The following is a 15,378-nucleotide window of genomic DNA, read 5'->3' on the forward strand; positions in this document are numbered from 1 at the left end:
TTTTCTATTTGTATTAATTACCAAATGGGGAAGACAATGTTTCACGTTTTAAGGTTATATGAACATGCATTTGTACCAGCTATGACTCTGGATATGATGTGACTTGTCGAGTTTTCTTGATGTTGTAGTGATTTGTAACAGCAAGATTGAGATATAAATATTAATCTAATGTATTTTGATAGATGTTAATATGAAAAACTAAAATAATATAAGATCATAGCCTGACTTTTTCTTTTTCTTTTTCTTTTTTTAATTTTTTGGAAATAATAATCCACGTGACTTTGGTCATGGGAAGCATTAAGGAGTTGAACAAATCAGCCAACATACAACGTTATAATTCTAATCATAGTACGAAGTAGAAGATAATCGAGTCTACGACAGATAACACATGCAAACAAATCAAGAAAGGATAAGAAAATGAACTCGAACAGTTCAAAAACAGACACACAGAGGAAAGCCAGAACACGATATAACATACACGTTTCTTTCAAAAATGGACGTGATAACGCTCGTTAGAGACCTTCGCAAATCCAGCAGCAGCCTGCTCTTCTAACTTTCAGCATTTCGCCCGCTTCAGCCACTAACACATCAAACATCAATTTCCTCCATATTTTCTACAGTTCCACCAACCTTACGAATTTCTTCTACTTCTAACCTCTCCAGTTTTGGACATTCCTTGACTTTGATTTCTTCCCCCAGAGACGGAAATATCTCCTTAATATTATTCCTTGACATTGGCAACCCGATACTAGTCAACTCCGGCAATTCCACCAGATGCAGTTTCTCTAAATTCTGCAGTTGATGCCCTTCTAAGGGGCTGTCAAACAGTGTTTCCAATCCATCACAGAATTTGATTTGTAGGATCTTAAGCTTGTCCGGAAGCTGGGAAGAGCGGAAAACATATTTAAGCTTTGGGCAACAATCTAGATATATTTCCACAAGATTTGTAAAGCCTTCACTTTGCATTTTCTCACTGCAGAGACTCTCCAATTTCGGGAGGTAGGATGCCCAAAGAATCTCTAGATTTCCCCTCATTCCGGCTTCTGCTGCTTCACCACAAAATATAGTCTTCACTTCTGTGCACCTCTCCAGCCAACAACCTTTCATTGCCTTCACAGTGCCCACACCTGAATCTGACAAGCATGTGATGAATTTATTTTCAATCAAAGAAACATATTCAGCTTTCATGAGTGCATCCTCCACACCAGCAGGAAAACTATGAAATCCAAGGATTTCGAGATATTGGCCACCATCCTTGGGAGGAAGAGAAATAGTCTTGAAGTAAATTTTTCTGAAGAAGGGTTCAACTCTCTGCCAATAGATATCTCCAGCTCTGTCTTGCTCTTTAAAAGAGAGAACTTTTACGGGAAATCCATCGTCGCATGTCGCACAGTACTCAGGCTGTCTCTTCAACTCTTTAAAAATTGGGTCTCCCCTAAACAACCTGCAAGTCCTGTTTTCACTGTGCTCAAAGATACCGCATTCATCCGAGTTTAGATCCTCTGGTAAGGACTTTATGTCTTTCCATTTAATTTCTTGAATACCCTTGGGCAGATCAAGGTGCTTTAAAAGAGGCAATTTTGAGATCTCATAAGGAAATTCTTGGATTCCAGTCCCCCACAAATCAAGAACCTCCAAATCTTTCAATGATTCCAGATGCTGCAGCTGCTTTAAACTAGGATTATCTCTTAACTTCAGCTCACGGAGGCTTACAAGATTGTTAGCTGATGGCAGAGAACTAATGCCTGTCTTTGAAAGATCCAGAACCTCCAGCTTTGTAAAATTTCCACAATTTGGCTCTGATTCTGAGAGAGAACAACCTTGAAGCAAAAGATGAGTGAGGTTGGAGAGGTTCGCAAGGTTGGAAATGGGAGGAACTACAATTCGTGTTCCTGATAGGTTCAGAACTTGAATGTGATTCATATGCTTCAAGAATTCCGCTTCCGTCTCTTTCAAAGACTCCACTGAAGGTTCTTCAGAAGATTGGGAAGAACAATCTTCCATTACTCTTAAACCACTGCAATCTGAAAGATCGAGCACCTCAAGTCTTTTAAGTCCTTCCATTTTTGGCAATTTTCTTAATGAGCAGCGACTCAGAAAGAGCTGACGGAGGGATCCCATTTTTTCGAAGGTATTATCTGGGATTTCAGCCAACTTAGAGGTATTAGAAAGATCAAGCAATTCAAGATTTGGAAGGTTCCCAAAATTGGAAGGCAAACCCACGATTCCAGTATTTGATAAATTAAGGATTTTGAGGCTGTCCATGTTCTCTGAAAAGTTCTCTTTGAGTTCTTTAAACTCCTTAGAATTTGAAAGGTCAATACATCGGAGAGCGGATAAGGACGCAAGGATGGGAAGTCTAGTTAACTGAGAGGTGCGCAAAAACAGTTGAGTGAGATATTTAAGGTCGCGAAGGATTGGCAATCTTTTAATCTGGGTACGGGAGAAATCAATCGACTGAAGTTTCAGCAACGGTGAGAAAATTTTGTCCTTAATTGTTTGCAAAGAGGAAGCACCAGAAAGATCCAGCACCTCAAGATTTTCAAGTGCTTTTAGTTTTGGCAGTTCTTTAAGAGAAGAGCACTCCCTAAGGACGAGCCAACGCAGTTTAGTCAGGTTAGAAAGAGAGGAAGGTAGTGATTCGATGGGAACTGCACGCAACCTAAGACTTTGAAGATTAGTCATTTGCTCGAAAACAACACATGGGATTTCTTTCAAGAAGCTAGCACCAGATATCTCCAGAACTGTCAATGATTTTAGGTTTTGGATCCCATCAATTTCCTGCAACTGATCACAACCTCGGAGGACCAGCATCTGAAGCTTGTCCATTTTAGGCACTGACAAAGGTAATGACTTGAACCTGGGATTGAAAATGGCAAGATGGTGGAGTCCCTTCATTGGCTGGAAGAATGTACCGGGGTCTTGCCTACAGAGACGACTTCCATCAATGAGAAGAGTAGAAACCTTATTCTGTCTTCCAGAACTGGACGGCGTCTTTATCATCTCTTCTGCAGGAGTAATTATCCCAAAACCTTGCCAATTGCCATTCCCAAGCACTCTAGCCAATCCTAGACGTGATGTCTGTTCATATCCAACACGGCGAGTATCACAAACCGTATGGGCCAGTTTTTCAATGATAACAAGACCATCTTCTTGCATTTTCAGCAAGCCCAGATCTAAAAGCCTCATCATAATGTGATGCCCCTCTTCATATGCCTCCTTAACATTTTTATCAGAATCAAAATATCCTTCCAATATCCAGCTCAAGATCAATTCACTGTGATGAATTGAACCATGTTTGTTAAAGAATTCCCAGCTATGCCAATAGCAGTTGACCAAAACCATATTTTTTGCATCTTTTCCTGGGGACAAGGACATATCACTACCGTGCAACATGTCAATCCCATATTGCACTAGTCGCCTTATGCATTGATCTACTTCCTCGTATGTTTCTGCTTCCTTGAGTGCTTGTAGAGCACTTTTCTTCAAATCCCACGAATTATGTGCTCCGGACTGCTTTAAGGCTGCTGCTACCAGTTTGATTATGGCAGGTGGTAGACCCCCACAGTTTTGGGCAATATTCTCAATGCTTGCTTTAAAATCGTCCAAGTTGCAAACAACATCAGCAAATAAAGCCCATGACTCATCCTTAGACAGGGGTTTAATCTCGAATACTTCCCCTTCATCCATCTCTCCCTCTCCCTCCAATGAGGGTTTCTCTTCCCTTATCTCTGTCTCCTCCTTTTGCTCGGATGAAACCTCATTCTCGGTATCTTTTGCCATCCCCTTGCTGCTCAATCTGTCTGTTCTAGTGATTATAACTTTTAGTGAACTTTCTGGTTCCCTAGGCAACAGGGCTTTTAACATTGACAAAACTCTCACTTCATCCTTCTTGCTGCGAACATCATCCAGAATAGTGAGAAGAAATACCTTGGAATTGAGCTTTACAGAACGCACTTCATTAAGCTTTGCGTTCTGCATTTCATTAAGCTTTGCGTTCTGCATTTCATTAAGCTTTGCGTACTGCATTGCACGCTTTTCAGAACTCATTTGAGTAAGCTTTGCTTGTATCTGTGCTTTCACATTCTCCTTCTCTGGTCTTGTCTCGTCAGTTCTGGCATCATCTTCATACTCAGTACTGGAACGCACAGACAGCTGACATGCAATATTTCTATAAAAGGAATTGTCATCATATTTATTCATAGATATCCAAAGAGTACCATAACACGACTCCTTGTTGATATCATCTCTGATCAGCCTAGCCATCTCTGTTTTCCCTACCCCTGGACCACCAACAAGAACAATGGTTGTCACTTCTTTGTCAAGCAGGCCTAGTATTTGTTGCTTTTGTTGCTGTCCGACCATAGTCCTTGAGGCCATATCTGACACAACTATAATGAAAATATATATCATAATAATTCCCAGGAAACAGAGAGGACAAAATAGACAATCCATTTTCTGACATCATATGTAAAACTAAAAGGTGGGGCAGGGGTAGAGAGAGAGCTGATTTCTTATGGAATAAAAGATCAACAGAAAGGATTGGCCCAAGTAGTGAAGGTCTTGGTCTTAGGATATCACTCCCTTCAAGATCTAAGGTTCAACACCTCATAGGTGCAAACAATCCTTTGGGGGCCACACCCCTGGTGAAAACCCAACAATTTAACCATTCCGTGTAGGTAAACTTCTGAGGGTGCGGTGCACGGGACTGGGGTTTACTCTACAGGGGTGGGTCCGAAGGGCCCTGCCTTGTAGAGGTTCTCCAACATAAAAAAAAATTAAAAAAAATAAAAATAAAAAAAATAAAAAACCTACGCCAAAGGCGAATATTGATATCATGAGCCACTAAATTTTCTATAAGAATGCTTCATCATTTTGGCATCAAAACCAACATAATAGCATTAACTCAGCCATGATTTCTTCATTTGATGACCTCTATGTTAGCTACATAATTTTCCAGATAAAAGAAAAGCAATCAATATGTTTGCTTTCAAATGTATACAAGACATGCGTTTGTATACATGCAGGAGTCCAAGTGTAGCAAAAGCAAGGCAATCATGCAAAATCTTACAGGTTTATTAGACATATGATCAAGTATTCTGGATAATATGATTTACCCGAGATGGCTAGGCAGAGAGATCAAGTGCACAGGCCCTAGGTTTATTAGACAGGATTACTTATCAAAAAAATAAAAAATTAGACATATGATCAAGTATCCTTATCATTTTGTTTTGTTTTTATTTTCAAGGTACGTGATCATTCTATTCTACCAGGTAGAAAGCATTCCAATATCTCTAATTCCCTTCTTCTATAACCACAGGTATACTGCTTTATTGACAAGAATATAAGTGATGAAGAAAAATAAAATTGCTCCATACTCAAATAAGCTAAAAAAATCATAGAAGACCATATCTAAACAAATGATGAGAAACCTAGAAAATGAGAAGGTTCAAAGTCATATGGTCAAACCATTGGGCTGACTACTGGCCAACCACAAGTAGACATAACGCCATAAGTAATAGAACATCAATATATACCCTTTTTCAATGTATCCATAACCTCCACTTTAGGCCTATATTACAAATTTAAGTTGAGAAAGAAAAATAATATGAATGGAATTAATTTTGGATGTTCTAAGTAATAAATGCATAGTGTTTTGCTTTCTATTTCTGGAGCTGCAGGCCTTCCATGTTTTAGGCCTGGACTTCAATACCAATGTCCTCTACCATAAAATGCATTGGATTCAATAACTTTAAGATGTAGTCTTCTAGCTAAATGGTTACTTGTTTCATTTTGGAAAAGTCATAATTATTCTGTCTAACTGATTGGAAATCTATTTTAATTATTTGGTTAAACTAACTCCTAGGGGTTGGCTCAAGTGGTAAAGGTCTTGGGCTTTGGGGTATGCTCCCCTAGGTCTAAGGCTCAAATCCCCTTGGGGGACTTTCCCCTTAAATTACCCAAGGTGCACTTGCGGGAAACTCCTTGCCGAGGGCGTGTGCACCCCCAGGATTAGTTGGGACGCTGTTCTCAGACACCCGGTGCCAATCAAAAAAAAATTATTTGGTTAAACTACATGCAATGGTTAGATAGTTTTGCCTATTAGTTATTGGCATGTGAGTTATAGACCCTTCATGTCTAGGAACCATATTTTGCTTCTAAAGTTAGAAATTTGGGGAAGGAAATTGTATAGGGAATATTTGGTACATAATATATATATATATATATATTTTATAAGTTATTCGGTACATAATATTGAGGAACTAAGGGAAAACTTCTGTGGTGATTTGAAGATCTTCATTTGAGGCTGAACATCTGTAACTTTTTTTGGATTCTTCAAATGGTGAAAAAGTTAAATATATTTTTTTACGTAAAAAAAATAACAATTCAAATATATCAATGAAAAAATAAGAGCTTGTGAACTTTAATTGAGGGCATGACCCTTAACAATTTATTCAAGCACTGAGTTGATAACTCAACCAATTTGACCAGTTGGTCCATGAGTTGTTACGCACTGGTTTATAAGTGAGTTTCTAGCTTTTTATCTGGACATGTAATTGAACATCACCTCCTTTTTATTTGTCCAACATCCACTAATTAAATTACAATAACAAACTTGAGCTTCTCTATTTATTGAATCTCCAACTGAGATTATAGGCCTAACATGTGCAGTCGGCTCCCTCACATAATTAAGTTTCCTATTTCTCTTCAGAGTTCAAAACCCACCTAGGCTTTTGATAACTTGATAACAAGAAATACCCAAGAAAAGGGCTTTTGGACAATAAAAGAAATATAGACTTATATATTAACAAAAAAAAAAAAAGTAATATAGACTTTCCATAGCTTTCTAACAGATAAAAGTTCATTTCCAACAGAGCCAACAAAACGAGAAACAGGAAATCTGTTAGAACCCTTGGTAATTCTTCACTATATTTCTTATTGTAAAGAACGATGGAAGGGATGAATGGAAAGTGGATGTTACAGCGCTGGTCTAAGATTCAAGTGCATTACAGGTGTTTGATGAAATGGTAATAACAGAGAAGAATCTGAATAAATGCATGGATATTGATACGTTGGAACCCATTCGAGGTAGTCCCTTCCTCCTGCAACAACTACAGCTATAAATTTCCCACGTCCAGAATGATCCACTCACCTCACGTCCTTCTCCCCAAATACCCCCAAGGTCTAACAAACTTTGCAGGCAAAACTAATGTTACCTGCTGTTCACTATGACTGCCATGATGCACCGTTTTGGTCATAACCCAAAACGCTGCGTCGTACAATGTAAATAAAAAACTGACTTCTTCTTAAAGCTAACACCAGCTGACTATAACAAAATTAACACTAACATTTCTAACACTAATATTTCCTTAAAGCTGAACGCACCGTTTTGGCTTATCAATGCCAAAACATTGCGTCCCGTGACCAGCCATCCACTCCATCTTGATTGCAAACGACGCCGTCCCTATCTTTACTTCAACTTAGCTCCAGTTCACTTCAGTTCGATACTTCTCATCTTCACTTCAGCTTAGGTTCAGTTTAGGTTTCGCCTCTTTATTCCAGCATCATAACAATTTCCCCATTCTTCACAGCACCTTGCCCACAAGGTGCGGGTAAAGCTGCTGTAATTTCCATAGCCTCTCCCACGAGTTCTCTTCATCTTCTAATCCCCTCCATTTAACCAGTATTTCAGTTACCCCACGGTTTCCCTCTTTCTTCAGACGACGATCTATCACTTTTTCAGGCTTGGGAAGGACTTCACCTTGTGAATCCACGGGAGGTAGTGTGGCAAGCGGCTGTATTGAGTTTCCCACCTTCTTTTTTAGGCACGATACGTGGAAGGTAGGGTGTATGCGGGATGATGGGGGCAGCTTAAGCCGATAAGCAACTTGCCCGATCTTCTTCTCAACTTGGAACGGCCCGAAATACCGAGGAGACAACTTCATATTTCGGCGAAGTGCTAAAGATTTCTGTCGGAAGGGTTGTAGCCTCAGGTACACCCATTTCCCCTCTTCGAATGTTCTCTCGGTTCTATGCCTGTCAGCTTGTATTTTCATTCGATTCCTTGCTTCTTCCAAGTTCTCCTTAAGAATTTTTATAACTTTGTCTCTGCCTTGTAAAGTTTGATCCACCGATTGGTTGTTGGAAGTCCCGGGTATGTATGACAGGAGTAATGGTGGGGGGTACCCATAGAGGGCTTGGAAAGGGGTCATCTTAGTAGTTGTATGATAAGATGTATTATACCACCATTCCGCGAATGGTAGCCACTGTGACCACTTCTGAGGTGTAGATCCCGCATAGCATCGTAGGTAACCTTCCAAGCATTTATTGAGGGCCTCTGTCTGTCCATCGGATTGCGGATGGTAGGCAGAGCTTAGATTAAGAGCTGACCCCTGTAAAGAAAAGAAAGATTGCCAAAAGGAACTCACAAATTTTGGGTCACGATCTGTCACTATAGTTCGAGGTAGGCCATGTAATTTGAACACATGATTCATAAACAGACTAGCCACCCCAGCTGCTGTGTAAGGATGCGACAAGGGTATGAAGTGCCCAAATTTTGTGAATCTGTCCACAACCACTAATATCACATTACAACCACTGGACTTGGGCAACCCTTCGATGAAATCCATGGAAATGTCTGTCCATGCTTGTGTAGGCACGGGTAAGGGCTGCAACAACCCCGCTGGTGGTGTTGTTTCATATTTCACTGCTTGACAAATCACACACTCCCTCACCACCTTTTTTATGTCTTTTTTCATACCCTTCCAATAAAAATCCCGTTTAGCCCTTTGATAGGTTCGTAAATAACCCGAGTGACCACCCATAGGATTATCATGTATGTACTGCAAAACTTTGCCCTTGAAAGAGTAATCCGATGCAATGACTATTCTGCCCTTCTTCAATAATAAGCCTTGATGCATCTGATAATTGCTTGGTACAGCAGTAATATCCCTTAATTGTTTTAGGACCTCCTTAAGCTCAACTGACTCCTCATAGCTGGCTTTAAGTTCCTCTACCCATTCGGGTGTTGGAAACGTTATCATGGCTAAGGTTCCAACCTCTAACTCCCCTTCTTCTTCTTTTCTTGACAATGCATCCGCTACCACGTTTTCTTTTCCTTTCTTGTAAGTGATAATAAAATCATATCCCATTAATTTGCTCACCCACTTTTGCTGAGTTACGGTGCCTACACGTTGCTCTAGTAAGAATTTTAATGCCTGCTGGTCCGTTTTAATAACGAAGGACTGCCCTAAAAGGTAGGGCCTCCATTTTCTTACCGCCGTCACTAATGCGAGGAGCTCTTTCTCATATGTGGAGAGAAGGAGTTCCTTGCCCTTCAAAGCCTTACTCATGTAAGCAAGTGGCTATCCCACCTGCATCAAGACTGCCCCCATTCCCCTTCCACTTGCATCACACTCAATCGTGAATGGTTGGGTAAAATCCGACAATCTAAGGACTGGGGGTTGTGTCACAGCCAATTTCAGCTCCTTAAAAGCTTGTAAAGCAACCTCATTCCACACAAAGGCATGCTTTTTAAGTAAATCCGTTAATGGTGCAGCAATTGTTCCATACCCCTTTATAAATTTACGATAATATCCCGTCAACCCCAAAAATCCTCTTAAGGATTTGACATTTGCTGGTACGGGCCAGTCAAGCATAGCAGCCACCTTCCGTGGGTCAGCCATCACCCCCTTTTCACTTACTATGTGTCCCAAATACTCTACTTCATTGATCCCAAATTGACACTTGGACAATTTAGCGAATAATTGGTTTCTTTGTAGTACCTCCAGCACCATGCGCAAGTGCATTAAATGATCTGTCCAGCAGCTACTGTACACTAGGATGTCGTCAAAAAATACTAAAACAAATTTTCGCAAATATGGTCGAAACATCTCGTTCATCAGCCCTTGAAAAGTTGATTGGGCATTAGTCAAGCCAAATGGCATCACTAGAAACTCATAGTGCCCTTCGTGAGTTCTAAATGCTGTTTTTGCCACATCCTCATCGACCACTCTGATTTGGTGATAACCGGACCTCAAATCTAGCTTCGAAAAGACCACCGACCCGTGTAACTCATCCAAGAGTTCATCAATAACAGGAATAGGAAACTTATCCTTTATGGTTTCTTGGTTAAGTGCTCGATAATCGACGCACATACGCCAACTCCCATCCGCCTTGTGGACCAAAAGTACGGGGGACGAAAAGGGACTTGAGCTGGGTCTTATTACACCTGATTCAAGTAACTCAGCCACTATCTTCTCAATTTCTGACTTTTGGTAGTGTGGGTAACGGTAAGGTCTAGCGGTAATAGGTTGGGTTCCTTCTTTAAGGGGTATTCTATGGTCTTGGGGCCTTGAGGGTGGAAGTCCCTTCGGAATATCAAACACCCGTGTAAACTGTGAAATCAGATTCTGCACCTTATCTGCTCCACCCGAGATTCCCAACTCATTGGTTTCACTAACCAGCTGCAAGAATAAACCCTTCCCCCTTTGCATGGATGTAAGCATTGACTTTTCTCCCTTAGTAAGGGTTAAACCTTCCAATTTCAGTCCCAACAACTCAACATTTTTTCCAAGATACAGAAATTTCATGGACAACTCATGAAAATTCCAAGCAATGGTTCCAAGTGTCTCCAACCAATCTACCCCAAGAACGACATCACAACCTCCAAGAGGTAAAACATAAAAGGAGGGGTAAAATGATATACCTTGTACCTTGACCTTTGCGTTGCTGCAGTAGCCTAAGCCTTGAACTAGCTGTCCATTAGCCACTTTGACAGCAAGTCGCTTTGCCTTATCAACCACCAGCTTGGCTGTTTGAGCAATAGAGGGATCCACGAAGCTATGTGTTGACCCAGAGTCAACCAAAAGGACCACTTGTGTCCTTCCCATCCACCCCATGAGTCGCATCGTCTTAGAGCTAGGAGTTCCCGTAATTGCATTTAAGGATATCTCAGGTTCTACCACAACCCCTTTTTGTTTTAAGTCCCCTTCAACAAGTAAATCAGCAACCGGAATTTCCTCTTCAATTACCTCCCTCTCCTCTGAATTCTCCACTCCTTGTAGGAGGTACACTTTGGCTTTTTTGCAATGATGGTTGGGATTCCACTTTTCATCGCAATGATAGCACAGACCTTTCTTACGCTTCTCATCCCATTCCGTAGAAAAAACTTTTTTGATAGGAGGACCGTATTTCTGGTTGTGACCCCCGGCAGCACCACTACTCCCATAAGAACCATAGTTGTTAGTGGGACCGAACTGCCCCTTCTCCCCCACAAACTTAATTGGTTTCTTAGCACTATTAAGGTATTCTTCTTGAATTCGTGCTAAGCCAAATGCTGCTGTTAAGTTGTATGGATTAAACATGCGAAGAGGTAATCTTATTTCATCCTTAAGCCCGCTGAGAAAGCAACTCAGCTTATGGTGGTCGGGTAAGCCCCTCACTCTATTCGAGATTGCTTCAAAACTAGCCTTATAGGCTGCTACTGTGGTGATTTGCTTCAACCTTGTCAAGGTTTCCATAGGGTCGTCATAAGCAGTTGGTCCAAAGCGAATTAACATAGCTCGCACCAAGGTTTCCCAGCTCACAAACTGGGCTGTATCTAAGGCCTCTTGATACCATACTAAGGCTTCTCCCTCCATGTGGTATGAGGCCAATAGTAGCTTTTGGGCTGGGTTTGTTTGATGATATTCAAAATACTGTGATGCCTTAAAGATCCAAGCAGATGGGTTTTCTCCCATAAAGTGAGGAAAATCCAAACGAATACCTCGTACAGCTGTGCCCCTTTGTTGCACTTGTTCATTCTCTTGTTGATTTTGCAGGTCCCGTGCTATATTTCCCTGGTGAGCCACCAAGGTTCGAAGCATTTCCGTGAGCTGGTCTAGTCTCTCGTCAATGGTGTTGAAGCGTGTTTGGTTGGCTAAATGGTTCTCCTCCAAGGCGTCAATCTGCTGCTGCATCTGCTTGGATCTTGTTGCGTCGGCCATGGTTTGAAGATTCTGAGCTTGTAGAAGGGAATGTGTATGGTTGTGTGTGGTTGGGTCTGGTAGGATTATAGTGGCAGGATCGGTGCTCAAGATACCACTTGTTAGAACCCTTGGTAATTCCTCACTATATTTCTTATTATAAAGAACGATGGAAGGGATGAATGGAAAGGGGATGTTACAGCGCTGGTCTAAGATTCAAGTGCATTACAGGTGTTTGATGAAATGGTAATAACAGAGAAGAATCTGAATAAATGCATGGATATTGATACGTTGGAACCCATTCGAGGTAGTCCCTTCCTCCTGCAACAACTACAGCTATAAATTTCCCACGTCCAGAATGATCCACTCACCTCACGTCCTTCTCCCCAAATACCCCCAAGGTCTAACAAACTTTGCAGGCAAAACTAATGTTACCTGCTGTTCACTGTGACTGCCATGATGCACCGTTTTGGTCATAACCCAAAACGCTGCGTCGTACAATGTAAATAAAAAACTGACTTCTTCTTAAAGCTAACACCAGTTGACTATAACAAAATTAACACTAACATTTCTAACACTAATATTTCCTTAAAGCTGAACGCACCGTTTTGGCTTATCAATGCCAAAACGTTGCGTCCCGTGACCAGCCATCCACTCCATCTTGATTGCAAACGACGCCGTCCCTATCTTTACTTCAACTTAGCTCCAGTTCACTTCAGTTCGATACTTCTCATCTTCACTTCAGCTTAGGTTCAGTTTAGGTTTCGCCTCTTTATTCCAGCATCATAACAAAATCCCAGCTAGACTGGATCAGAAAAAAATGAAAAACCATTTTTATTCTTAAAACAAGATCTGAAATCCAAAAGCTATCTTCATTTCTACAAAAATGGTCCTCTGATAGAGAGAGAGAGAGAGAGAGAAAGAGAGAGAGAGAGAGAGAGAATTAGCATCTACAACCAAACACAGTTCTTAGTTAGTAAATTTCAATTAATTCTACATTATCTGATTCAAAGAATCAACACACAATGATTTAAGAAAACCAATCCAAACATCCCATAGAATACAGAATCAAAGCCCAAAAAAAATAACTACGCTGATACGGCGGGGTATACAATTCAATCAAGCAGAGGAACAACGACGACCAAGAGGTAGAAAGGCGGAAAAATCGTACCTTTCGGCTCAATCTTAAAGCGAAGCGGCTGCGAACATTCAAGAATGAAGCAGAGTTTTGCAACTGGCAAGCACTCTCACCAGTCACAAGCATATAAACTAGTCATTCTCAAGTCTTGGTCAACTCTATGCCTTTATCTTTTGTGTGCAGTCTTGTGGGTACAGCTGCTTCTGTGGTCCTGCTTTGCGCGTTATTACTCGGAAAGAATATTTTATGGTCAAAAATAATTTAATTAGATAAAAAATGTTAGGAAGTCTGATTTGGGCTCATTTAGGTTGTATTTGGATATTTAAATGAGTTGAGTTAAGTTGAGTTGAGATGATAAAATATTGTTAGAATATTATTTTTTAATATTATTATTATTTTGAGATTTGAAAAAGTTGAATTGTTTATTATATTTTGTGTTGGAATTTGAAAAAGTTGTAATGATGAGTTGAGATGAGTTGAGAGATGTTTGATAACCAAATATGTCCAATCGTATTTTGTTTTTTTTAGTTTTTTGCCCAATCGGTATTTTGTTTTTTTTAATTTTTTTTACTTAGTATTTAATAAGATATTGTTTAATAATATTCTGAATTTTTTTATTTTTTTAAAAATATTTAAAAGTGTTAAAAAAATTATGTGAAAAAAAAAATCAAAAACTCTTTAAAGTTTTTTTTTTCTCACATCATTTTTTAATACTTTTAAATATTTTTTAAAAGAATAAAAAAATTCACAATATTATTAAACAATATTTTCTTAATCACTAAGTAAAAAAAATTAAAGTGCCTATCTTGCAAAAAAAAAGAAGAGTCCAAATCAAACTCCCTAACATTGGCCTAATTAGTTTTAGCTAGCCAAGTATTTGATAGATAAAATTATTGTAAAATTAGCTAAATTGACATAGATGTATTTTAAACAGATTAGTTAAATCTTAGCTAAATTTTGATTTTACCTAGCTCATTACTAGTGCTCTAATACACCCTTTTATCGTGTACCACCGTCACATTATACCACTTCCGTTTAAAATCGTTAAAAATAAGAAAACGATAATATGATTATCAAATATGTCCATTAAATATGTTTGCTTATATTTTCTATTTTTTTAATCGTTAAAAAAGTGACTATTAGTGCATTTTTATTTTTTATTTTTTTAATAGTTAATGATGTTTAAAAAATTATTAAACAAAAATAAAATAAAATTTAAAAAAATTTATTTATACTAATGTGCATATTTTGTGGACACATTTGGTAGTCACCTAATATTGTGCTTAAAAATATTAAAACCTTAAAACTCCTAAAAGATCTTAATTGTGAATTATTTTTAATAATTTCAACGAATTTCAATCATATGTGTTTCATTGGCGCAAAAAATGGGATGGACAGGTGCAAAAAATGTTTTGTTTGGTCTCCGAGTCAGGACGAGGAAAAAAACAAAAAGAATCGACCTCCCTTGTCTTTTTCCTTTGATAGTGAAATTCTAAAAAGATTCTTGCTCGCTGGAGGCCACGTTAGCACATAATAATAAGTAAAAATGACAGGGATTCCTTTTTTTAAAAAAAAATTATTTAGTGATTAAAAAAGTATTATTTAATAATATTGTAAATTTTTTTATTTTTTAAAAAATATTAAAAGTATTAAATAATAATATGAAAAAATGTTTTTATTTTTATTTTTTTTATATCATTTCTTAGCACTTTTAAATATTTAAAAAAAATTCATCGAGAGTCTAGCGCCAGGAAGAACCACGGTGGTTGTGTTCCATGGAGCTGCCATACTTCTTCAGTTGATTCCCTTGTGGAAAGGGAGTGCTTGCTCGAAGCCATTGCCTGTATTGCTCTTTATCCTGAGGATCTTGAGACGACTTGGAGCAACTGTTACTCCCGTGCATCAATGGCTATTGTTGATATCGTGTTTCGCAAGCCTGGATAATTTTTCACCTCCGGTATCCAAGCACGATCCTGCACAGTCAAAATAGAGAGGGGACCCCGAAGTCCGTTAATCCTCCAATGCTTAAGTCAGTGTCTTGAGGGGAAAGATTAAGAATAGAGCAAGAAACATAGATAGAGATGACAATATATTTTTTTCTATCACCTTATTTGCAGCTGGGTTGACCCTTGTTTATAGTTACCATTTAGGATTTCTCCATGGCGGGGTGTTGCATTGTGCAAGTAGATTTTCCTTGTGTAATTCATTATCGAGTAGCTTTCACCTTGTTACCTCACCGAGCAACGATAGCCCCAGGCCTTCTCTGTGCTCCAC

The 15,378-nt window shown here is 39.2% G+C and overlaps 2 protein-coding genes across 3 annotated transcripts; both read right to left on the reverse strand.

Moving 5' to 3' along the window:
• Window positions 1-305: 305 nt before the first annotated feature.
• LOC109005169 (putative disease resistance protein At4g19050) lies at window positions 306-13,257 on the reverse strand. Of its 2 annotated transcripts, none has more exons than XM_018983979.2 (2): window positions 13,138-13,257; window positions 306-4,382 (listed from the first exon to the last, which is right to left on the reverse strand). In XM_018983979.2, exon 2 carries the CDS (start codon window positions 4,378-4,380, stop codon window positions 589-591), a length of 3,792 nt encoding a protein of 1,263 aa, XP_018839524.1. In that variant the 5' UTR covers window positions 4,381-4,382; window positions 13,138-13,257; the 3' UTR covers window positions 306-588. The 2 variants fall into 2 exon arrangements, with proteins under 2 accessions (XP_018839524.1, XP_018839518.1); XM_018983973.2 differs by having other exon boundaries at window positions 306-4,391.
• LOC109015679 lies at window positions 9,366-11,987 on the reverse strand. The gene has a single exon (XM_018998145.2). It carries the CDS (start codon window positions 11,985-11,987, stop codon window positions 9,366-9,368), a length of 2,622 nt encoding a protein of 873 aa, XP_018853690.2.
• Window positions 13,258-15,378: the final 2,121 nt, after the last annotated feature.

Source organism: Juglans regia, chromosome 2 (assembly GCF_001411555.2).
Source record: "Juglans regia cultivar Chandler chromosome 2, Walnut 2.0, whole genome shotgun sequence".
NCBI classification, from domain to species: Eukaryota; Viridiplantae; Streptophyta; class Magnoliopsida; order Fagales; family Juglandaceae; genus Juglans; species Juglans regia.